This window comes from Ornithorhynchus anatinus, chromosome 5 (assembly GCF_004115215.2).
Source record: "Ornithorhynchus anatinus isolate Pmale09 chromosome 5, mOrnAna1.pri.v4, whole genome shotgun sequence".
Classification (NCBI taxonomy): domain Eukaryota; kingdom Metazoa; phylum Chordata; class Mammalia; order Monotremata; family Ornithorhynchidae; genus Ornithorhynchus; species Ornithorhynchus anatinus.
In genome coordinates, this window is record NC_041732.1 from 16809221 (window position 1) to 16833353 (window position 24133).

The window sequence follows — 24133 nt, forward strand, 5'->3', positions numbered from 1 at the left end:
ACAGTGAAATTCCCTGCCCACAACAAACTCACAGTTTAGAGGTGGGGAGACAGACATCAATACAAATAAATAATATGACACATATATACATAAGTGCTGTGGGGCTGGTTGGGGGGAACAGCAAAGGGAGCAAGTCAGGGCGATGCAGAAGGGAGTGGGAGATGAGAAAAAGTGGGGCTTAGTTTGGGAAGGCTTCTTGGAGGAGATGCACCACTGGTGGCCCCTGTGAGCCCCTGGCAACCCCTGTGTGTCCTGGCAGCCCCTGTGCATCTTTGGCTATCCCTGTGAACCTCTGGCGGCCCCTTTGCATCTCTAGTGATTGCTGTTTACCGATGGAAGCCCCTGTGGTCGTTCTTGTGATCCCCTGGCAGCCCCTGTGTGCCCCTTGCAGCTCCTGTGCACCCCGAGTGGTCCTATATGCCCCTGGTGGCCCTTATGCATTTCTAGTGACTCCTGTTCAGCCCTGGTAGCCCTTGTGCAACTCTGTAGGCCCTGGTCATCTTTTGTGCCCCCTGTGAACCCCCCATGGCCCTTGTGTGTCCTGACAGCCCCCGTTTGCCCCTGGGGTTCCCCTTTGTGCCCCAGGGTGCCACTGGTCAGGCAGAGAGCTCCAGGCTAAGAGGAACCTGGGGCTGGAGCAGGCAGAGTGCTCCAAAACAGGATGTGCCAGCTTTCAACAATATGAGAACACAGTGACTTGCGTCACCAGCTCGGGCTCAAGCCGTGGGGACAGAAAGCAGAACAGAGGCTGAGCAATGGATACCACCTCTAAGTCCCACTCCCAGCCCCCTCTGTTGCAGAAACATCTCCAAGGGTCATTTACTCATTCATTCAATCATATTTGTTGAGTGTTTACTATGTGCAGGGCACTGTACTAAGCGCTTGGGAAAGGACAATGGAAGTATAAAAAGACAAATTCCCTGCCCACAGTGAACCTACTAGAGTCTAGAGGATCAGTGAACCAGGAGTTACTGGTGGCTCCAATAGGTCCTTGCCCAACCAACCAAGGAATAGAGGGGGAATCTGGCCAGCCCTAATAGGGTCACCCGGGGTCACCATCAGAGAGATCCCAGGAAATCCCTGAAGCTGGGTCTGTCTTCCCCTCCAACTCATCGAGGGCAGGGAATGTATCCGTTATACTGTTATATTGTCCTCTCCCAGATGCTTAGTACAGTGGCCTACACAAGGTGAGTGCTCAGTAAATATGATCTATCGATTGATTGGCTGGGTCATTGTGGGTCATGACCCCAGTCACAACACTTCTCACTGTATCTCCATCTCGTCTATCTCGCCTAATACCTCTCACCCACATCATCCTTCTGGCCTGGAAACCCCTCCTTCCTCAAATCTGACAGATAATGACTCTTCCCCTCCTTCAAAGCCTTAATGAAGGCCCATCTCCTTCAAGAGGCCTTCCCTGACTAAGCCCTCCTTTCCTCTTCTCCCGCTCTCTGTCTCGCCCTGACTTGCTCCCTTTGTTCATCCTCCCTCCCAGCCTCACAGCACTTATGTCCATAGCTGTCATTTCTTTATTTCAGGTAATGTCCATTGCCCCCGCTAGACTGTAAATTCGTTGTGGGTAGGGAATGTGTCTGTTTATTGTCTTATTGTACTCTCCCAAGCACTTAGTACTGTGCTCTGCACATAGGAAGGGCTCATTAAATGCGAATGAATGAATGAATGAATGAATGAATGAATGAATAACAAGGAACAATTCCCCCTCTGAGGGTGAGCACCACTTCCTCAGCCAAACAGGAACTGCCTCCTCTCAGAAATTTTCCCAGAGTCCTGCTAAGCTCTGCAGGCAGAAGAAGCTTCTCGTGAGCCCCCACTGAACGCTGCAGAAACAGCGGAGGGAGAGCAGGGTATCGACCTCAGCCCCTATTGGACTGATGAGGGCACTGAGGTCTAGAAAGGGTAGTTGACTTGCCCAAAGTCACACAGCTGAGCTAGGATTAGAATCTAACCTTCCTAAGCAGCATGGTCTACTGGTTAGAGCACAGGCCTTAGAGTCAGAAGGACCTGGGTTCTCATCCCAGTGCTGCTGCTGTCTGCTGTGTGACTTTGGACAAGTCACTTCACTGCTCTGGACCTCAGTGACCTTATCTGTAAAACGAGTGAGCCCCACGTGGAAGAGGGAGTCTGTCCAATCTGACTAGCTTGTAACTACCTCAGAACAGTGCCGGGCACATAGTAAACGCTTACCAAATGCCAAAAAAAATATATAACAGACACATTCCATGCCTACCGTGAGCTTATAGTCTAGAGGGGGAGACAGTAGTGTCATGAGCCCAACCCGGGGATCACTCCCTCACAATATCAGGCGCTTGACCTGTGAGCCCTTAACCAGGGATTCAACCCCCTTATTAATTCGGGCACTCAAATGACATGTTCTAAAAAGTAAAACCAAACACCACTGTTACAGATGAAAGCTTTATTTTACTAAAACAGGAGATACATGGATACGCAAACACATACACCCACAAAGCACAACACCTATAGTTATCAATCCAACTGGTTTACCCTGAGTCTTTGTGTAGATGACCCCATGTTGGAGGAGTTTCAAGGACACCAACTGTCTGCAACCCATTGTCGTCCTGGTTCAAGTCTTGGGTGCTTGGCCGCTGCAGCCGTAGGTGTCTTAGTGAAGGACTTAGGTGGTTCCACAACCAAAGAGGGAAAACCCTTTTTATCCACTGTTCTAGAGGGGGAGTTTGCAGCAGGGGGACTGCTCAGGATTGCTTGCTCTCTTCCGGATAAGCCAGAGGAAAGGGCAACCCCGCCATCCTCCCACTCGGGCATAGCCCGACAGTCCTTTTCCCACCCAGCAGAGCAATTTAACCCCTCCTTAAGCCCTCCGTAAAACAGTTCAGTTCCTCTCCAACAATTCAGGTCCCCTAAACTCCTAAGAAAGATAATACAGTTTCTCCTCTAAATTGTCCTTTGGCCTTGTTGCTTCCAGGATCAAATAATAAAAGCAGGAGTCATTTCTGGCCTTGTTGCTCCCAGGGTCAAATAATACAAGATGGAGTCACTCTCGCTCACCACAAGTAGATGCTCAGGGAACACTGTTGGAATGGAATAGATTCAGACCGAGGAATCACCACCAGCAGTTTTCATTCATAATAGTGGTATTTGATAAGCACTTACTATGTAGCAGGCACTGTTCTAAGCGCTGGGGTGGATACAAGCAAATTGGGTTGGACACGGTCCTAGGGAATCTTCATTCCTATTTTCTAGATGAGGGAAATGAGGTCCAGAGAAGTGAAGCAACTGACTCAAGGTCACACAGCAGGCAGATGAAGGAGCTGGAATTGGAACCCAGGTCCTTCTGACTCCCAGGCCTGTTGCTCTATCCACTAGGCCAAGCTACTTCCTAGGTCACCTTTTCATTGTGTGTTGGAATGACTTCCCCAGGCCCCGGCTGCCTCGTATTGACACACAAACTCAGAGCTGCGTCCCAGAGAGAATATCATCCCCTTGCGGCTCTTTGTATCGCGCGCGAAGGTGCCGTTTTGACACAACTTAATTTCCTGTTTATACCACAGGAAGCAGGAAACCTGTCGCCACAGGGGAATCAAGCAGCTATAACCCACAGCGTCGCCTCAACTCCTTCACAAGCTGAGGCTGCAGAAGACAACTCTGCCTCTCTCGGGGCCGTAGAGGAGGCCAAGGGCTCCGGTCCAGGTAAGAGTTCATCGAGACCCCCAGGCCGGTACCTTGAGTCTGTCCTGTGGGAAACTGGGTTTTTGACAGGATTGGAATCTTACTTTACTAATAATTATAGTTGTGGTACTTGGTTAAGTGCTTATTACCTACCAGTCACTGTACTAAGCGCTGGGGTGGATCTGAGCAAATCGATTTGGACATGGTCCCTGCCCCACTTGGGGTTGACAGTCTCATTCCCCATTTGGCAGATGAGGGAAATGAGGCCCAGGAAAATGAAGTGACTTGCCCAAAGTCACCAAGCAGGCAAGTGGCAGAACCGGGATTAGGACCCATGTCCTTCTGACTCTCAGGCCCATGCTCTATCCACTAGGCAACGCTGCTATGCTGAATGCTCAAGCTGCTGGATTTAGGGTTGGATGACGTAGAAATAACAAGTAGGTGGGCAGTAAGAGGGTGGAAGTGGTGGTGCCTGGGTAAATGCCAGGTGACTGAGGGCTTTTTTCCCCAATGCCCAGTTCCATTTCCCAAAGCCTGCTAGCAGGGCTATATGGCCCCGGCATCCTAAACGTCAGTCTGCCTGACACTCTAGACTTGTAAGCTCGATGTGGGCAGGAAATGTGTCTGTTTATTGTTCTATTGTCCTCTCCCAAGTGCTTAGTCCAGTGCTCTGCTCACTGTGAGTGTTCAATAAATACGACTGAATCAATGTCTCCTAGGGCCCCGCCTCTCGCCAGCTGCCCGACCTCGACTCAGAAGGCAAGGCCGGGTCACCTCGGTGTCTGTGGCGGAAGACCCGTGGGTTAGAATTTCCGACTGCATTCGACAGCTGTTCAGCCCCGCCATGAGCGGAGGAGCCTGCCCCCCAGATGTCACTGCCTCTCTCACCACAGGCCCAGGCCGGGGAAGCCACAGCCCTCCCACCCCCCCGGAAGCCGATGCTGCCGTCTCCAAGGCCTACGGCTCTGAGGCGAGCGTCCGCCAGAAGAGGGCCCCTCCAGTAGCACCCAAACCGGCTTGGTTCCGGCAAAGCCTCAAAGATTTGAGGAGTGGGAGTCTGTCTCTGAAGCCCCGGCCCACTCCTGGTCAGTCCAGCCTGACTGGGGCAGGGGGCTTTCCCAGACCCTCGTCCATCCGGCAGAAGATCCACTCATTTGAGACCTGCGGGGACTTGGGGAGTGCCAAACCCAGCCCCAGAGAGGGGGAGAGACCCCCCAGGACCCCGGAACTGCCAACCGTCACAGGTCGCCCATCTCCGGACGGGGACGACAGGCAGCGGCGGCCACCTGGCCCAGAGCCCCCGGGGGTCACCGGCCCCGAGGACACACGGGGATCTGGTTCTGCCTCCCCGGCCTCCCCCCCTGACCTAGGGGACTCCAGGGCCCGGAAGGTCTCGGGTCAGCGTTCGCGGAGCTTCCCCCTGACTGGACCCCGCTTGGGCGAGGTGCCCAAGGCTGCCCTGGAGGAGGAGGAAGAGCGGCAGTTCGGACAACTGCACTCTCTGAGCAGTCGGGTTTCCTCGGCCCTCATGAGGTCCCTGCTGTGTCTGCCTCAGTCTCCAGGATCTGGGAATCCTGGTGGGGGAGGGGTCTCCTCTCCACCGTCCACTGGACCACCCAGCGAAGCTCCACCTCTGGACTCTGGCTTCTCTCTCAAGTAAGCCCCAGGGTGCGACTCAGGCCCTTCTTACAGACAGTGGGGCAATCAGTCATACTTAATGAGCGCTTACTGTGTGCAGAGCACTGGACTAAGCGCTTGGGTGAAGACAGTAGAACAATAGAACAGACACATTCCCTGCCCAAAACAAGATTCATTCATTCAGTCAGTCAGTCATATTTATTAAGTGCTTATTGTGCAGAGCACTGTACTAAGCACTTTGGAAAGTACAATAGAACAATAAACAGGCACATTCCCTTCCCACAATGAACTGTCCCGTGCACTACCCTGCCCTTGCCCCTGCTGGTCTGACCCCTCCCCTGGTTCACCTGCATTTTTTTTTTTATTTGTTAAACAATTACTGTGTGCCAAACACTGTTCTAAGCACAGTCCCTGACTCGCATAATGGGGTTCAAAGCCTAAATAGGAGAGAGAAGAGGAGAACTGAGGCCCAGAGAAGTGCAGTATCTTGCCCAAGGTCACACAGAAGTAGCATGGCTTAGTGGATAGATCATGAGCCTGGAAGTCAGAAGGACCTGGGTTCTAATCCCTGCTCTGCCACATGTCTGCTGTGTGACCTTGGGCAGGTCGCTTCACTTCTCTGGGCCTCAGTTACCTCATCTGGAAAATGGGGATGACGACTGTGAGCCCAATATGGGACAGGGACTGTGTCTGACCCAATTACCTTGTCTCTACTCCAGCGCTTAGTATTTGTCCTATCTGTCGAGTCATCTCTGACCCATAAGGACTCCATGGACATCTGCATTCATTCTGGTAGTGCATCCATAGAGTACAGTGCCTGGCATATAGTAAGCGCTTAACAAATATCCCTATTATTGTATTACAGCAAGTGATTGGCAGAACCAGGATTAGAAACCAGGCTCTTTGACTCCTAGGACCATGGCCTTTCCATTAGGCCACACTGCTGTTCAACCCCCTTCCTGGGGTCTGGCAGCTCACACCTTGGCCTGGATTCCTCCTGCCTGGCAGCCCCCATATCCCTCAGGTCTGGGAGGATGGCAGGATTGGTTAGAAAACTGGGGGAGTCGGGGAGGAGGGTCACCCTGGACTTTCTGGTGGCCCAGGTCCTTGGGGGTGGAGGTGAGGGTCCCTGGGGAACAACCCAAATCCATCTTCCAACTTGGTCCCCTTGCTCTGGGGTAGGGCATGTCTATTGGCACCACAATTGCCAGGCTAAATTGTGTGTGAGTGTGTGTGTATATATGTGTGTGGTGTTTTGTTTGTTTTTTGTGGTTAAGTACTTACTATGAGCCAGGCACTGTTCTAAGCGCTGGGGTTGTTGTCATCTTCTGCCATCGAGTCATCTCGGCCCCGTAGCCCTGGGGTAGATATAACGTAATCGGATTGGACACAGTTCATGTCCCAAATGAGGATCTCGGTCTTAATCCCCATTTTACAAATGAGACCCAGAGAAGTGAAGTGATTTGCCCAAGGTCACACAGCTGACAAGTGGAGAAGCTGGGATTAGAACCCAGGTCCTTCTGACTCCCAGGCCCTGGCTCTATTCACCAAGCCACGCTGCTTCTAGTGCTTGTGTTGGGAAAGATGGAAGAGGAGTGTGTGTTGCTTGGAGGGAGGAGGGAGTGTGTACACTGGAGGGAGATGGAGATAGACTGTGTATATGTGTGTTGGGGGAAGGAAAGAGTAATGTGTGTGGGTCTATGTGTCTGTGTGTCTTTGTGTTGGAAAAGGCAGGTGAGGAGTATGTATAGCTTGGAGGGAGGAGGAGTGAGCGTCTGTTGGGGGGAAAGAGAGAGTGATTCAATGTGCGGGGTGTGTGGGGGGGCATTTGTGTGCGTGTGTGTGTGTGTGTGTGTGTGTGTTTTTCCCCTGGAAGGCAGCAGACTGTTTTAAATAGCACCACCTAACCACCTCTCACACTGCTTCAGCCCTTGGCTCCGCTCTGTTCTGCCTCTCCCGGCTCACCACCCGCCACCTGTTTCCACACAACGGACTTCTGGATGGGTGGGCCCTGCTCCCGCTGCTCCTTTCCCCCACCGCCACTCCAGGCCACCTCCTGCCACCCCCATCACCCCCGGTCCCACACCATGCTGTGGCAGCAACCCCCCACTTTGTGCTACCCCTGACCACTCCTCCCGGGGCTGCAGTTACTCTGGCCTCCTGCAAAAGCCCCAGTCCCTCTGCTCTCTTCTCACTCCCCCAGCCTCCCACTTCCCTCTTACTACCCCCTTCCCCCTTCCCCTCTCAAATTCCAGCCCCAGCAGTCTCCTAACCACCCCAATCCCCACCTAATATCCTCTAACCATCCCAACCCCCCCTACTCCCCCTCTAACTACCTGCATGGTGGAGTGGCTGGAGCATAGACCCGGTAGTCAGAAAGTCATGGGTTCTAATCCCGGCTACATCACGTATCTGCTCTGTGACCTTAGCCAAGTCACTTCACTTCTTTGGGCCTCAGTGACCTCATCTGGAAAATGGGGATTGAGACGGTGAGCCCCATGTAGGACAGGGACTATGTCTAACCAGATTTGCTTATATCCACTCCAAAGCTTAGTGCAGGGCCTGGCACAGAGTAAGCGCTTAACAAACACCATGATACCATAATTATTACTCCCCTCTAGCTACCCCAACTCCACTGCTCCCTTCTAACTCCCCCTGTCTCTCTTACTGCCCTCTAACTACCCCAGCCCTACTGCACCCCCTTTAGCTACCCCAGCGGAGCGCTACTGTCTCCAAAACTGCAGGTTGCACTGTGAGTCTGCCAGGGGGGCTGGATGAGGCTTGGCAGAAGGGCACTCTGGGGACCCTGTGGACAGAGCGGGGCAGGGCATAGGGGGAACTCCTGGGAAGGGTGGGGTTCGTGACTCGTGGAAGCCTGTGGGCAGAAAGGGGTGGGGCATGGAGGGGGTAGGGAAGGGTCCTCTCCCAAGAACCTCTGTATGGGGCACAGGGGGAGCGGAGCCTGGGAACCTGTTTTGGCTTGGGCCAGCCCTGGGGTTCAGGAGGCCTCAGGGTGGGTGGACCGTGCCGTCCCGCTCACTTAAGAGGAGCTGGGGCGAAGATAAAGCTCTCAGTCCCATGCTTCCCTGTCTCCCTCTTCCCACCCGGACAGTCTTTCGGAGCTGAGGGACTACTCCGTGGGCCTGGCTGACAGGGAGGTCGCAGACCAAGGGGTGAGAGGCGACGACTCCCCCGTGGCCCCCTCAGGTGGGCCTGGACAATCTGTCATCTCACTGCTTGGCCCCGAGGAAGTCAAGAAGCTCATAGAGGAAGTCAAGGGGTTAGATGAAGCCACACTGAAGGTACGTGGTCACCCCAGCCCTCAGACCATCTCCCCCTCGACTGGGACTCGGGGCTTCGGTTGGGACTCTGAGGGGCGGGGGGCCGCCGGCTGATCGGTCCTGGTCCAACTCATTCATTCATTCATTCATTCATTCATTCAATCATGTTTATTGAGCACTTACTGTGTGCAGAGCACTGGACTAAGCACTTGGGGGAGTTCAATACAGCAATAGGCAGACATACTCCCCGTCCGCAATGAACTTACAAGTCTTAGAGTCTAGAGGGGAGACAGACGTTAATATGAACAAGTAAATGAGTGACAGATATGGACATAAGTGCTCTGAGGTTGGGTGGGGGGAATAAAGAAAGGAAGCGATTCAGGGTGACGCAGAAGGGAGAGGGAGAAGGGGACAAGAGGACTTAATCAGGGAAGGTCTCTTAGAGGAGATGGGCATTCAATGAAGCTTTGATGAGGGGAGGGTCACTGTCTTTCAGATTTGAGGAAGGAGGACGTTCCAGGCCAGAGGCAGGCCGTGGGTGAAGGTTAGGCGGCGAGATAGACAGGATCAAGAAACAGTGAGAAGGGTGGCACTAGAGGAGCAAAGTGTGCAGGCCGGGTACTAGAGGAGAGTAGTGAGGTGAGGTAGGCCACATATCTCCCCATAGGGGAATTGAATCCCAGTCTCCCGCTTGCCAGGTGGGGGTACCAATGAGGAACAGTTAAGCCTGGCGGGGTTCCCTCTCCAGAGCCCCCCTTCTTGCCCAAGATGGGACCCCCAAGAAGGGTGGGTGTGGTCTAAAGCAATCCTGTGCTCATGGATCGTTCCTTTCCCACAGCAACTGGACAACATTCACGTGACCGTTCTACATAAGGAGGAAGAGGCGGGGCTGGGGTTCAGCTTGGCAGGCGGTGTAGACCTAGAGAACAAGGTTGTCACGGTAAGTCCTCTCCGCCGGGCCCCCAGGACCGGCCAGGTTGGGTCTACCTGGGCCCTGTCTGATCCAGAGCTTCCAGGCCCCAGGCCCTGAGCAGGGCCAAAGTCCGATTCTTTTGGGAAATGCTTCACTTTGCTTAATAATCATAATAATAATAATGGTATTTGTTAAGCGCTTATGTGCCAGGCACTGTACTAAGCAGTGGGGTGGATACAAGCAAATTGGGTTGCACACAGACCCTGTCCCACGTGGGGCTCACAGACTCAATCCCCATTTTACAGATGGAGGTAACTGAGGCACAGAGAAGTGAAGTGCCCCAGGCCACACAGCAGACAAGTGGCGGAGCCGGAATTAGAACCTAAGACCTTCTGACTCCCAGGACCGTGCTCTATCCACTATGCCATTAGTGGCATTTGTTTAATGGTATTCATTCAGTCGTATATATTGAACGCTTACTGTGTGCAAAGCACTATGCTAAGTGCTTGGGAGAGGACAATATAACAGAGTGGATAGACACATTCCCTGCCTGGAATGAGCTTATAGTCTAGAGGGGAATACTGCTATATATTACTGCTATACGTTCATTCATTCAATCGTATTTATTGAGCTCCTACTCTGTGCAAAACACTGTTAGCTCCTTTATGGGCAGGGAATGTGTCTGTTCTATTGTTATATTGTCCTCTCCCACCACTTGTGAGAGGACAGTATAACAATAAAAGGACATGCCATGCTCCGACACCAGTGACTTCAGTGTTTGGGGCCCAGTAGATCGGTGCCCAAATAGTAATTCGAATGATGATGGCATCAATCGATCAATCAATCAGTAGTATTGATTGAGGGCTTGCTGTGTGCAGAGCACAGGACTAGGCGCTTGGGAGAATACAATGCAACAATAGAACAGACACATTCCCTGCCTGACAAGCTTAATGGTCTAGAGGGGGAGACAGACATTAATAGAAATAAATAAATTGTGGGTGTGGGCATAAGTGCTGTGGGTTTGGGATGGGGGGATGAATAAAGGGAGCAAGATGGGGCGAAGCAGAAGGGAGCGAGAGAAGAGGAAAGGAGGGCTTAGTAAGGGAAGGCCTCTTGGAGGAGATTTGCCTTCATAAGGGTTTGAAGCAGGGAGAGAGCGATAGTGTGTCGGATTTGAAAAGGGAGGGCATTCCATGAGAGAGGCAGGACATAGGTAAGAGTGATGTAGACAAGATGGCATTAAGCGTTAAGTGCCTACTATGTGCCAAGTGCTGGGGCAGGTACAAGATATTCAGGTGGGACACAGCCCCTATCCCTAGTGAGGCTCACAGTCCAGTGGGGAGGGAGAAGAGCTATTTCATCTGCATTTTGCAGATGAGGAATCTGAGTCCCAGAGGGATTTAAGCAACTTGCCCCAGATCACACAGCAGGTGAGTGGCAGAGCCTCTAGAATTCAGGTCTTCTAACTCCCAGTTTTGTGCCCTTCCACTGGGCCATGCTGCCTCCAACTCACTGCTGCCCTGGCTCTTCCTGAAGGAGTCGGCGAATAAGGAGACGGCAGAGTCTTATATGCCCTGATGCACACAAGAAGCAATGTGTCCCAGTGGTTACAGCCTGGCCTTGAGAGTCAGAAGGACCTGGGTTCTAATTCCTGCTATGCTGCTCATCTGCTGGGTGAACTTGGGCATGTCACTTAACATCTCTGTGCTTCAGTTACCTCATTTATAAAAGAGTCCCTATTCATTCATTCAATAGTATTTATTAAGTGCTTACTATGTGCAGAGCACTGTACTAAGCGCTTGGAATGTACAAGTCGGCAACAGATAGAGACAGTCCCTGCCCTTTGACGGGTTTACAGTCTAATCGGGGGAGACAGGCAGACATGAACAATGGCAATAAATAGAGTCAAGGGGAAGAACATCTCATAAAAACAATGGCAAATAAATAGAATCAGGGTGATGTACATCTCATTAAACAAAATAAACAAAATAAATAGGGTGATGAAGATATATACAGTTGAGCGGACAAGTACAGTGCTGAGGGGGTGGGACGGGAGAGGGGGAGGAGGAGAGGGAAAGTGGGGAGAAGAGGGTTTAGCTGTGGAGAGGTGAAGGAGGCGGGTAGAGGGAGCAGAGGGAAAAAAGGGGGGAGCTCAATCTGGGAAGGCATCTTGGAGGAGATGAGCTTTAAGTAGGGATTTAAAGAGGGAAAGAGAATTAGATTGTTGGAGGTGAGGAGGGAGGGCATTCCAAGACCGCGGGAGGACGTGGCCCAGGGGTCGACGGCGGGATAGGCGAGACCGAGGAACGGTGAGGAGGTGGTCAGCAGAGGAGCGGAGAGTGCGGGGTGGGCAGTAGAAAGAGAGAAGGGAGGAGAGGTAGGAAGGGGCAAGGTGATGGAGATCCTTGAAGCCTAGAGTGAGGAGTTTTTGTTTTGAGCAGAGGTTGATAGGCAACCATTGGAGGTGTTTAAGAAGGGGAGTGACATGCCCAGAACGTTTTTGCAGGAAGATGAGCCGGGCAGCGGAGTGAAGAATAGATCCACATAAGGCTCAGAGTCTCAATCCCCATTTGACAGATGAGGTAACTGAGGGACAGAGAAGTGAAGTGACTTGCTCAAGGTCATACAGCAGACAAGTGTGACCCATGACCTTCTGACTCCCAGGCCCAAGCTCTAGCCACTGCATCATACTGCTTCTCGCATACTGTCAAGCGTGGCCTAATGGATAGAGCCAGGCCTGTGTCCACAGGCCCTGGGTTCTAATCCCTGCTCTACCACTTGTCTGCTCTGTGACCTTGGGCAAGTCACTTCACTTCTCTGTTCCTCAGTTTCCTCATCTGAAAAATGGGGATTAAGACTTTGAGCCTTATGTGAGACAGGGACTGTGTCCAAACTATCTCATATCTACTCCAGCGCTTAGAACATTGCCTGGCAGAGTAAATGCTTAACAAATACCAATAAGAAAAAAAATACTCTGAGCCTTGTGTGGGACATAGACTGTGTCCAACCTGAGTAACCTGTATCTACCCCAGTGCTTAGTACAGTGCCTGGCACATAGTCAGTGCAAGTGGATTAGCACAGCGCTTGGTACAGTGCTTGCTGCTTAGCCATTTTTAAAAAAATACTGTTTGCCCCATGTGGGACATGGATGGTATCCAACCTGATTAGCTCACATCTACTCCAGTGCTTAGTACAGTGCTTGGGACACAGTAAGCACTTAACAAATATCAAGTAAGTCGTTGGGGGCAGGGAATATGTCTGTTTATTGTTGCATTGTTTTCTCACAAGTGCTTAGTACAGTGCTCTGCACACAGTAAGAGCTCAATAAATATGTTTGAATGAATGGATCATTTTTTACAAAATACTGTGAGCCCCTTTTGGGACATGGACTATGTCCAACCTGATTAGCTTGCATCTATCCCAGTGCTTAGTACAGTGCCTGGCACATAGTAAGTGCTTAACTAATAGCATAAAACAAAAACAAAACAATCAAAGCATTCTGGAGAGTGATGTTTGCCATGTGACGATCCTTTAGGTGCACCGGGTTTTTCCCAACGGGCTGGCCTCGCAGGAGGGAACCATTCAGAGGGGCGATGAGGTCCTGTCCATCAATGGGAAATCTCTGAAGGGCGTCACCCACAGCGACGCCCTGGGCATCGTGCGTTGGGCCCGCGGGCCTCGCCAGGCCGTCATCGTCACGAGGAAGGAGGGGGAGGCCCCCCGCCAGCGGACCGCCGTCCCAGACTCTGCGCCTTCCGGGCCCGGAGCAGCCTCCGCTGAGCCGGGTGAGTCCTGGAGCTGAGGATTCCGGTGTCCTCTTGACTGTAAACTCACTGTGGGCAGGGAATGTGTCCATTGTATTGTTGTATTGTGTTCTCCCAAGTGTTTAGAACAGTCCTCTGCACAGAGTAAGCACTCAATAAATGGGATTGAATGCATGAATGAATGAATCCTCTAGACTATAAACTCGTTGTGGGCAGGGAGCGAGTCTGGTCATTCTTATGTTGTCTTCTCCCAAGTGCTAAGTACAGTGCTCTGCACACAGTAAGTGCTTGAGAAACACAATCGAAGGAATGAATGAATCATCTAGAAGGTAAGCTCGATGTGGACAGGGAATGTGTCTGTTATATTTTTCTATTGTACTCTCCCAAGTGCTTAGTAAGGTGATCTGTACATGATAAGCTCTCAATAAATCCCAGCTCTGCCACTTGTCAGCTGTGTGACTGTGGGCAAGTCACTTAACTTCTCTGTGCCTCAGTTCCCTCATCTGTAAAATGGGGATTAAAACTGGGAGCCCCACGTGGGACAACCTGATCACCCTGTATCTACCCCAGCCCTTAGAACAGTGCTCTACACATAGTAAGTGCTTAACAAATACCAACATTATTATTATTATAAACATAGACACTGAGGCCATGAGAGAAAAGGGAGAGTCACCAGGTCCTGGTCTCAACTTCTGTGGCGACCTGACAATAATGATATTAATGATGGTATTTATTAAAGCACTTACTATGAGCCAAGCACTTACTGTGCCAAGTACTGGGGTGGATCCAAGTAAATCGGGTTAGACCCAGTCCCTGTCCCACGTGGGGCTCACAGTCTCAATCCCCGTTTTACAGATGAGGTCACTGAGGCACAGAGCGGTGAAGTGACTTGTCCAAGGTCATACAACAGACAATACTTTCCCCGTCCTACCCCGGCCGAGGAGATTCATGGCACAGACAGCTACCGGACCTTGGGGTCTGGCACCCCCAGCACAGCTAGGGGCCATGAGGAATCGAGAGCCGAATGGTCAGATTTCTGAGGAAGTGAAATATGGGCAGGGTCAGGGTGGCTTAAGACCTCAGGCCCAGAAATCTGGAAAGAACGGGAAGATAACCGTTTGGCCCCAAAAGTGGATTTGGGTTGGCCAGCCTGGTAGACCCTGGACATAGTCCCGTCCTGGACTGTTTCCACCTACTGTGTCCAGGTTTTTTTTTTATGCTGTGTGTTAATCACTTTTTTTATGGTATTGGTTAAACTCTCACTATGTGCCAGGCACTGTACGAAGCACTGGGATTAACAGAAGCTAATCAGGTTGGACACAGTGCCTGTTCGCATGGGGTACACGGTCTTAATGCCCATGTGATAAATGAGGGAACTGAGGCCCAGAAAATTGACTTGCCCGAGGTCCCACAGCAAACAAGTAAGTGGCAGGAGTGGGATTAGAACCCAGGTCCTTCGGATTTCCAGGCTCAGGTTCTAGCCACAGGGCCATGCTGGCTCTTGCATCTCAGCAGGGTTGGCTCCTGGGTGGTTCCCCCTCTGCGGACCCTGGGGGGGATGGGGGTGGGGATGTGGGTGGGGGGATGAGGGGCACGGCAGAGACTTGGAAACCAAGATGTCCGGGGGAGAAACCCCTAGTTCCTGTCCATCCGCTTGCTGGGTCTCTCCTGATCCTGTCCATGGAGTCAGACTGTCTCCCTGCCCCTCCAATCAATCAATCAATGGGATTTATCGAGCACTTACAGAGCACTGTGCTAAGTGCTTGGGAGAGGATATTATAACGATACATACTTACAATGCTTATGGACACATCCTTATTCTCATTTGCTTCCGCTACCCATGATTTTAATCCATCTTCCTCTGTAAGTATTGTCTACCAACTCTATCGTCCCCTCCCAAGTGTTCAGTACAGTGCTCTGCACAGAGCAGGCACTCAGTACACGCCATTCATTGACTGACCGATTGAGGAATACAGATGGCCAACACAGGTTCTGCCCACATGGACCTAACCTCCAGGATCCTGACGATTGGTCAGTCAATCAATGGTATTTATTGAGTGTTACGAGCCGAGTGCTGTACTAAGCGCTTAGGAGAGAACAACAGAGTTATCAGAGGTGTTCCCTGCCCAGAACAAGTTTTTGGCAGGATGACTGAAAAGCAGCATGTTGTAATGGATAAAGCAAGGGCCTGGGAGTCAGAAGGTCATGGGCTTTAAACCCAGCTCTGCCATTTGTCTGCTGTGTGACCTTGGGCAAATCACTTCTCTTCTCTGTGCCTCAGCTACCTCATCTGGAAAATGGGGATTGAGAATGTGAGCCCCATGTGGGACAGGGACACAATTTGCTTGTATCCACCCCAGCGCTTAGTGCAGTGCCTTGCACATAGTAAGCACTTAACAAATACCATCATTATTATTAATTATCATGAGCGATCGTGGGCTTCAGGGGCTACCGTGAACTTCTAATATAATGACCTCTCCTTTGTGTGGGGGGCTATTTCTGCCTAGGGGCCAGCACCACCACCTGTGTCATCACGCTGGAGAAGACGTCTTCTGGTCTGGGGTTCAGCCTAGAAGGAGGGAAGGGCTCTCTCCAGGGAGACAAGCCCCTCGTCGTCAACAGGATCTTCCAGGGTACGTGTCGAGGCAGAGTGCTTGTTCGCTCTCGCTTCTCTGCCGGGTTATAATAATGAAAATAATAATTGTGGTATTTGTAAGCTCTTACTACCTGTCAGGCACTGTATTAAGTCATAAGATGATCGGGTTGGACACAGTTCCCGTCCCACATAAGGCTCCCAGTCTCAATCCCCATTTTACAAATGAGGTGACTGAGGCACAGAGAAGTGAAGTGACTTGTCCCAGGTCACACAGTAGAGAAGTGGCACAGTCGGGATTAGAACCTAGGTCCTTCAGACTCCCAGGCCCGTGCTCTATCCACTGGGCCATGCCGCTTCTCAACGGATATCTGTTTCTGACCCCCCACACCCCACCTTTTTAGGGTATTTATTAAACGCTTACTATGTGTGCCAGGCCCTGTACTAAGCACTGGAGTAGATACAATGAATCAGTCATATTAATTGTCTGTTATATTGTTATGTTGTACTGTCCCAAGTGCTTAGTACAGTGGTCTGCACACAGTAAATGCTTAATAAATAAGATTGAATAACTGAGCATTTCCTGTGTGCAGAGCACCATACTAAGCTTTTGGGAAAGGACAATATAACAATAGAACAGACGATTTCTCCGCCCACAGCGAGCTGACAGTCTCGAAAGAGGGACAGACATTAATAGAAATCAATAAATTACAGATATTGACATAAGTGCTGAGGGGCTTGGTCGGGGGTGAATAAAGGGTCGAAATCAGGGCGATGCAGAAGGGAGTGGGGAAAAAAGGAAAAGAAGACTTAGTCAGGGAAAGCCTTCTGGAGGAATCTTGTCTTCAGTAGGGCTTTGAAGGTGGGGAGAGTCATTGTCTGTCGGCTATGAAGAGGGAAGGTGTTCCAGGACAGCTAATTGGGTTGGACACAGTCCCTGTCCCTCAGGGGCTCACAGTCTTGATCAATCAATCCATCAGTGGTATCTACTGAGCGCTACCTATGCGCAGAGCACTGTACTAAGTGCTTGGGAGAGGATAATCCCCATTTTACAGCTGAGGGAACCGAGGCTCAGAGAAGTAAAGTGACTTACCCTGTGCTGGCCAGCCTCTTCGAGGGTGGAGACTTAGTCAAGCAGGCCAGTTCAGAGAGGAACTGAGGCCATCAGCTCTTGATGAGGAGAGGTGGGGAGGGCAGTGGCCACTCCACCACAAGGCGGGCCGGTGCAGTGACCTTCACTCACAGCAGGAGCCAGGAAGAGAGGCTTGTGGATACAGCTCGGGCCTGGGAGTCAGAAGGTCATGGGTTCTAATGCCTGTTCTGTCACTTGTCTGCTGTGTGACCTTGGGCAAGTCATTTCACTTCTTTGAGCCTCAGTTTTCTCACCTGTAAAATGAGGATTAAGACTGTGAGCCCCAGGCAGCACAGGGACTGTGTCCAACCCAATTTGCTTGTGTCCACCCCAGTACTTAGTACAGTGCCTGGCACATAGTAAGCACTTAACAAATGTCATAACCGCTTGTCAGCTGTGTGACTGTGGGCAAGTCACTTAACTTCTCTGTGCCTCAGTTACCTCATCTGGAAAGTGGGGATGAACTGTGAGCCTCATGTGGGACAACCTGATGACCCTGTATCTACCCCAATGCTTAGAACAGTGCTCTGCACATAGTATGCGCTTAACAAATACCAACATTATTATTATTATTATCATTATTATTATTATTAGCTTTGGAGAGGAAAGAGAAGGAGAAGGGGCTAGGGGAGGTGGGCAAACAACTGACCTCTCTGGGCATGAGGCTGGTCCATCATCTCACCTTAGGGGGAGGATCCATCACCTCACCTTAGGGGGATCCTTTCTCCTGGACAGATAAAGTGGAACAGGGCTGCCCAGCATTCTTACTGAAGGCACATCTTCTCCAAGAAGCCTTTCCTGAGTAAGCCCTCTTCTCCTCTTCTCCCACTCCCTTATGCACCGCTCTTACTTGTTCCTTCTTTCATCCCCATACCACATATGTATATATCTGTATATATCTGCAATTTATTTATGTATTTATATTAATGTCTGTCTTCCCTTCTAGACTGTAGCTTGTTATGGGCAGGAATGTGTCTGTTTGTTGTTATATTGTACTCTCCCAAGCGCTTAGTACAGTGCCTTGCACACAGTAAGTGCTCAATAAATTCCACTGAATGAATGAACAAATCCAGGCCAGAGCCAGATAGGGGATGGGAGAGCTCGTTCCCTAAACCCACCCCTTGAAATAATAATATAATCACTGTGGTATTTGTTACGTGTACACTATGTGCCAGGCACAGTTCTAAGCACTGGGGTAGATACAAAATAAACAGATTGAACACAATCCCTGTCCCACTTGGGGCTCACAGTCTTAAACCCCATTTTATAGATGCTGAGGCACAGAGAAGTTAGGTGACTTGCCCAAGGTCATTCAGCAGACAAGTGGCAGAGCCGGGATTAGAACCCAGCTCCTCCTGACTCCCCGGTCTGGGCTCTAGCCATTAGGTTATGGTGGCACTGGTGGGGTGGCAGTGGCAGAGGCATGTGCCAACATCTGAATATCTTTCCAGGACTTGAGGATTTGAGCCATGTCAAATTGTCTTTACTGACCAGTCTGGGAGTTTCTGGGCCATGGGATCCATGGGGCAATGCCTGGAACAATGACAATGTCAGGAGAGTGACCAGTGGCCAAGAGCTAATGGCCAGAGACTGGGGCTCAGGAACCAGGGCTCACTAGTAACCAGGGATCAGTGATAGGGAACCAAAACTGCTCACCATTGGCTTTAAAGCCCTCAATCCCCTTGCCCCCTCCTGCCTCACCTCGCTGCTCTCCTATTATAACCCAGCCCACACACTTCATTCCTCTAATGCCAATCTTCTCACTGAATCTTGCTCTCATCTCTCTCGCCACCAACCTTTCAACCACATCCTACCTCTGGCCCGGAATGCCCTCCCACCTCATATCTGACAGACAATGACTCTCTCTCCCTCTTCACAGCCTTATTGAAGGCACATCTCCTCCAAGAGGCCTTCCCTAACTAGGCCCTCCTTTCCTCTCCTGCCACTCCCTTCTGTGTTGCCCTGACTTGCTCCTTTCAATCACCGCCGCTGCCCGCGCCCCCGTCCCACCCCACAGCACTTTTGTCCACATCTGTCATTTATTTACTTATATTAATGTCTGTCTTCCCCTCTTGATTGTGAACTTGTTGTGGGCAGGCAACGTGTCTGTTGTTGAATTGTACTCTCCCAAGCACTTAGTACAGTGCTTTGCACACAGTAAGCACTCAATAAATATGATTGAATGAATGAATAAATGAATGGTGTTGCCTTTAGGGTCAGTTTAGGGAAGCAGCATGGCTTAGTGGCTAGAGCACAGGCCTAGGAGTCAGAAGTACCTGGGTTATAGTCCCAGCTCTGCCACTCTATTTTGTGACCTTGGCCAAGTCATTCCACTTCTCTGGGCCTCAGTTCCCGCATCAGCAAAATGGGGATTAGGACTGTGAGCCCAATGTGGGACATGGATTGGGTCCAACCTGATTACCTCACATCGACCCAGCCCTTAGATCAGTGCCTGGCACACAGTAAGAACTTAATGAATACCATAAAATTAAAAAAAAGTTCAGAATGGGCAAATCTTCAGAGGGGGCAGTAGGTCCAAATCATCCAGCAGCATCCGGAAGGTCAGGCTCCTGAAGGCCAGGGTGTGCTGGACTCTGCTGACCTCACTTTGTACACGGTGTGCTACTGCTGTGTGACCTGAAAGCAAATAGCACCTCCCTCAGGGCCTGGCTTGAAATGCTTAACTAAGAACTCACCCCCAGCTTGAAGCAGATCAAACTGACTTTCATTTAAATTGAAGAAGCTTCTCTTCATTGCTGACCTGTTCCTGACTCAGTCACTGCTCCTCCTCTCTATCCCTTCTCCCCAGATGACAAAGTCACCCCTGCTGCTCTCTCCAGAGGGGGACTCATCTTCTCCCACTTCCCCAGACTCCCTGGGAAAGGAGCAGGTGTCGGCTTCCTTCTCGCTCCCCAATGCTGCTTTCGCACGATCCTGCCTCCCACATTCCTTTCTTTCCCTTCCTTTGAAGCTATATCATCTACCTCAACCACCCACTCCAGATACTAATCATGGTCATCTACCACACCCCAGGCCTCAACTTTCTGAACCATTTGAGCCCTTTCTCCCATTTTCTTCTCATTCTTCATCCCTACATTAATCCTTGGGGATTTCGATATCCATATGGGTGTCCTAAATGATCCTTCCACCATCTAATTCCTCTCACTCTTCTACTCCATTGACCTCCTCTAGATTGTAAACTGGATTTGGGCAGGTAATGTATCCATTTTATTGTTATACTGTATTCTCCCAAGTGCTTATTATAGTGCTTTGCACACGGTAAGTGCATAATAAATACTAATGTCTGACTGATCTGCTCCACCCCACCTCAGACACTCACCAGCTTGGACACACACTTTATCTCCTCATCTCTAGTCATAGGACAATCTCTACCCTCACCAATTCTGAAATTCCTCTCTCAGAACACAACCTCCTCACCTGCTCTCTTTCCCATACACCCACCCTACCCAGCTCTGTCCATTTCCTCCACAGAGACCTCTGTTCTTTTGATTCTCTCCAATTTTCCACAGCCATCCTACCCCATTTGGTCTCCATACCCCAAGTACCTTCTCCTGACACACAAATCGACACACTCTACACCACCCTCTCCACTGTACTGAAGTCCTGAGTTCTCCTGTTCCTCCGCCGGCCTAGTACCACTAACCCACAACCCTGGATCACATAATAATAATAATCATGGTATTTGTTAAGCACTTAGTATGTGCCAGCTACTGTCCTAAGGACTGGGGTAGATAAAGATAACCAGGTTGGACACAGTCCCTATCCCACATAGGGCTCACAGTCTTAATCCCCATTTTACAGATAAGGGAACTGAATCATAGAGAAGTTAAGTGACTTGCCCAACATAACACAGCTGACACATGGCAAAGCTGGGATTAGAATCCATGACCTTCTGACTCCCAGGCCCATGCTCTATCTACAAGGACATGCTACTTCTCTACAGTCTGCTTCTTCTGCTCCTGTGTCCAAGATGTGGAGCGCTGCTGGCAGAAATCCAGACATCTCTCTGACCTTGTCCACCTTAAATTCATTCTTATCCATTTCAATTCAGCCCTCTCCACTGCCTGACAACAATCCTTCTTCCTACTTCACTCCCATGCCGACTGCCCCGCCAAGCAGTTCCAGACATTTAATTCCCTCCTCAAACCTCCTGTCGTCCCACCCCCACCATCTCTTTCACCTAGAGGTCTGACCCTACTCCTCTTCAATCCCTACCTCATCCTCCACCCTCTTTGACTCTCCCTAATAATAATAATAATGATAGTATTTGTTAAGCACTTACTATGTGTCAAACACTGTTCTAAGTGCTGGGGTAGACACAAGGCAATCAGGTTGGACACAGTCCCTGTCCCACACGGGGCTCACAGTCTTAAACTCCATTTTACAGATGAGGTCACTGAGACATAGAGAAGTTAAATGACTTGCCCAAGGTCCCACAGAAGACAAGGGGTGGAGCCGGGATTAGAACCCAAGTCCTCTGACTCCCAAGCCTATGCTCTTGTCACTAGACCGTGCTGCTTCTCCACATTCCCTGCAGTAAATTAAGATGAAATCTCACTTCTCCTTTCTAAATCTACCACCTCCACCTGTGCATCTGACTCCATCCCTTCATACTTCTTTAAAACACTAGAAGCTTCTCTTCTTTCTTTATTTCCATCTTCAACTGTTCACTTTCCAAAGGCTTCTTCCCCGCTGCTTTCAAACGTGCTTATTTCTTCCCTCTCCTTAAAAAAAATCCCTCCTCTGACCCCACGGCCCTCTCCAGTTATCATCCCATTTTTCTTCTACCATATTCAATCTATCTTCAGATCTTGTCGGTTCCACCTTCACAACAGTGCTAAAACCCTCTCTTTCCTCTACATCCAAACTACTACCACGCTGACCTTATCCCTCCTTGACTACTGCGACGGCCTCCTTGCCGGCCTCTCGATGTGCTCTCTCTCCCCACTCCAGTCCATACTTAGCTCTGCAGCCCAGATCATTTTTCTACAACAATGTTCAGTTCATGTCTCCCCTCTCCTCAAGAACCTCCAATGGTTGCCCATCCACCTCCTCATCAAATGGAAACTCGTCATCATCTGCTTTAAAGCAGTCAATCAGCTGGCCCCCTTCCTACCTCACCTCACTGATCTCCTGCTCCAGCCCAGACCGCACGTTCCACTCCTCTAGCACCAGCTTACTCACTGTGCGCCCATCTCGTTTATCTCGCTGCTGACCCCTTTCCCATGTCCTCCCCCTAGTCTGGAACTCCCTCTCCCTCCAAATCCTCCAGACCACCACTCTCTCCACCTTCAAAGCATTATTAAGGTCACACTCCTCCAAGAGGCCTTCCCTGATTAAGTCCTCTTTTCCCTGGGTCACTTTCCCTTCTCTGTCGTCTATGCCCTTGGATCTGTGACCTTCGGACATCTGTTACTTTCCCCAACCCCAGGGCACTTTTGTACATATCTTTAAATCATATATTATAAATTATTTATTTGTATTAGTGTCTGTCTCCCCCTCTAGACTATACACTCATTAGGAGCAGGGAACATGTCTAATTCTCCTGCATTGTACTCTCCCAAACGCTTAGTACAGTGCTCTGCACATAGTGCTCAATAAATACCATTGATTGATCAGTTGATTAAATGCGGCTAGCGGGGTCAATGGCCAGTGCTCAGGAATATCTGCCTTCCCCCCCTCCTACCACCCCAGGGCGGTCCTCTGGCCCCCCCTCAGGGTCTGTCTGTCAATCAAGTAATGATTGAGTGCTTACTGTATGCAGAGCACTGCACTAAAAACCTTGGGAGAGGACACAAGAACACATTCCCTGCCCACAGTGAGTTTTCAGTCTAGAGGGGGAGATCCAAATAATAATGACAGTAATAATCCTGGTATTTGCTAAGTGCTTACTACGTGTCAATTGCCATTCTAAGCCCTGGGGGTAGACACAAGTTAATCAGGTTGGACACAATCCCTGTCCCACATGGGGCTCTCAGTCTTAATCCCCATTTTCCAGATGAATCAACAGAGGCCCAGAGAAGTGAAGTGACTTGCCCACGGTCACCCAGCAGCCAAGTGGCTGAGTTGGGATTAGAACCCAGGTCCTTCTGACTCCCAGACGCGTACTCTACCCACTAGGCCACTCTGAATCACCACCTGTTCCACTTCTTCCGACTTCCATTCCCTGACTTCCTCTCCCCCGCCACCCTGATCCAGGACCTGGGGACCCCCCACCCCCATCCCCCGCCCAGTGGCCACCAAGCAGAAGCTATTCTGGTGGCTCTAGCCCCACTGGACAGGGTACCGGCTGCCTGATTTAGTTTAGTCCCAACTTGATTTCTTTTATGTGCCCAATGGGGCTTCAGCTCTAGTTGTGCCAAAGAATGGTAAGAGCCAGGACCCCTAGTCCAGCTCTAACCCCCTCTCCTCCTCACAGGGTGTACCCCCGAACAGAGCGGAGGCCTCCAGCCGGGAGATGAAATCCTGCAGCTCAACAGCACCCCTCTGCAGGGGCTCACGCGCTTCGAGGCCTGGAACGTCATCAAGGCCTTGCCAGAGGGGCAAGTCTGCATCCTTATCCGGAGGCCGGGCCCTGGCTCCGGGGCTGAGGTGCCCCACTGACTGGATGACCTCTCCCTGGCTCTCGCTTGGAACCATAGCTTCCCCGAGCCCTCCAGCCAGGCCTGATGGCCTGGGAATAAAATGGGAAAAAGGAAGATGGCTCTGGGTTCAGTTTCTGGGGTCTCATGCTCAGTTTCAAGGGTTAGAAGGTCAACAGCATCTGGCCCCCCAACCCCACCTTGAGAGGGATTCCAGGAGAGGGTCCCAGAGAGGGTTGGGGTGAGGACCACCACCCCTCCCAGAGCGTGGGAATGGGTGACAGCTGTTTGAAAACTTCATTCATTCATCAGTCATACTTATTGAGTGCTTACTGTGTGCAGAACATTGTAAGAAGCGCTTGGGAGAGTACAATATAAAAATAAACAGACACATTCCCTGCCCACAATAAGCACGATGCTCTTCTGGATCGCTCACTACCAGAACGTTTGCAGGTGGAGGTTGGAGCCTGCGCATTGGGTACTACAGCGCCACACATGCTCCCACACTAGCCCCAAGCTGTTTTCCCTGAGCTGCATCCCGTGG

General features: G+C 50.7%; 1 protein-coding gene across 1 annotated transcript in view; it reads left to right on the forward strand.

The window, feature by feature from the left end:
- Window positions 1–23706, forward strand: part of IL16 (interleukin 16) — an 83268-nt gene extending 59562 nt beyond the window's left edge. The window contains exons 15-21 of the mRNA XM_039912283.1: window positions 3549–3687; window positions 4386–5322; window positions 8417–8606; window positions 9424–9525; window positions 13034–13283; window positions 15770–15895; window positions 23427–23706. Coding sequence (XP_039768217.1) covers window positions 3549–3687; window positions 4386–5322; window positions 8417–8606; window positions 9424–9525; window positions 13034–13283; window positions 15770–15895; window positions 23427–23611 — 1929 coding nt within the window. The 3' untranslated portion in view covers window positions 23612–23706. The remainder of the gene's footprint in view (window positions 1–3548; window positions 3688–4385; window positions 5323–8416; window positions 8607–9423; window positions 9526–13033; window positions 13284–15769; window positions 15896–23426) is intronic.
- The last annotated feature ends 427 nt before the right edge of the window (window positions 23707–24133 follow it).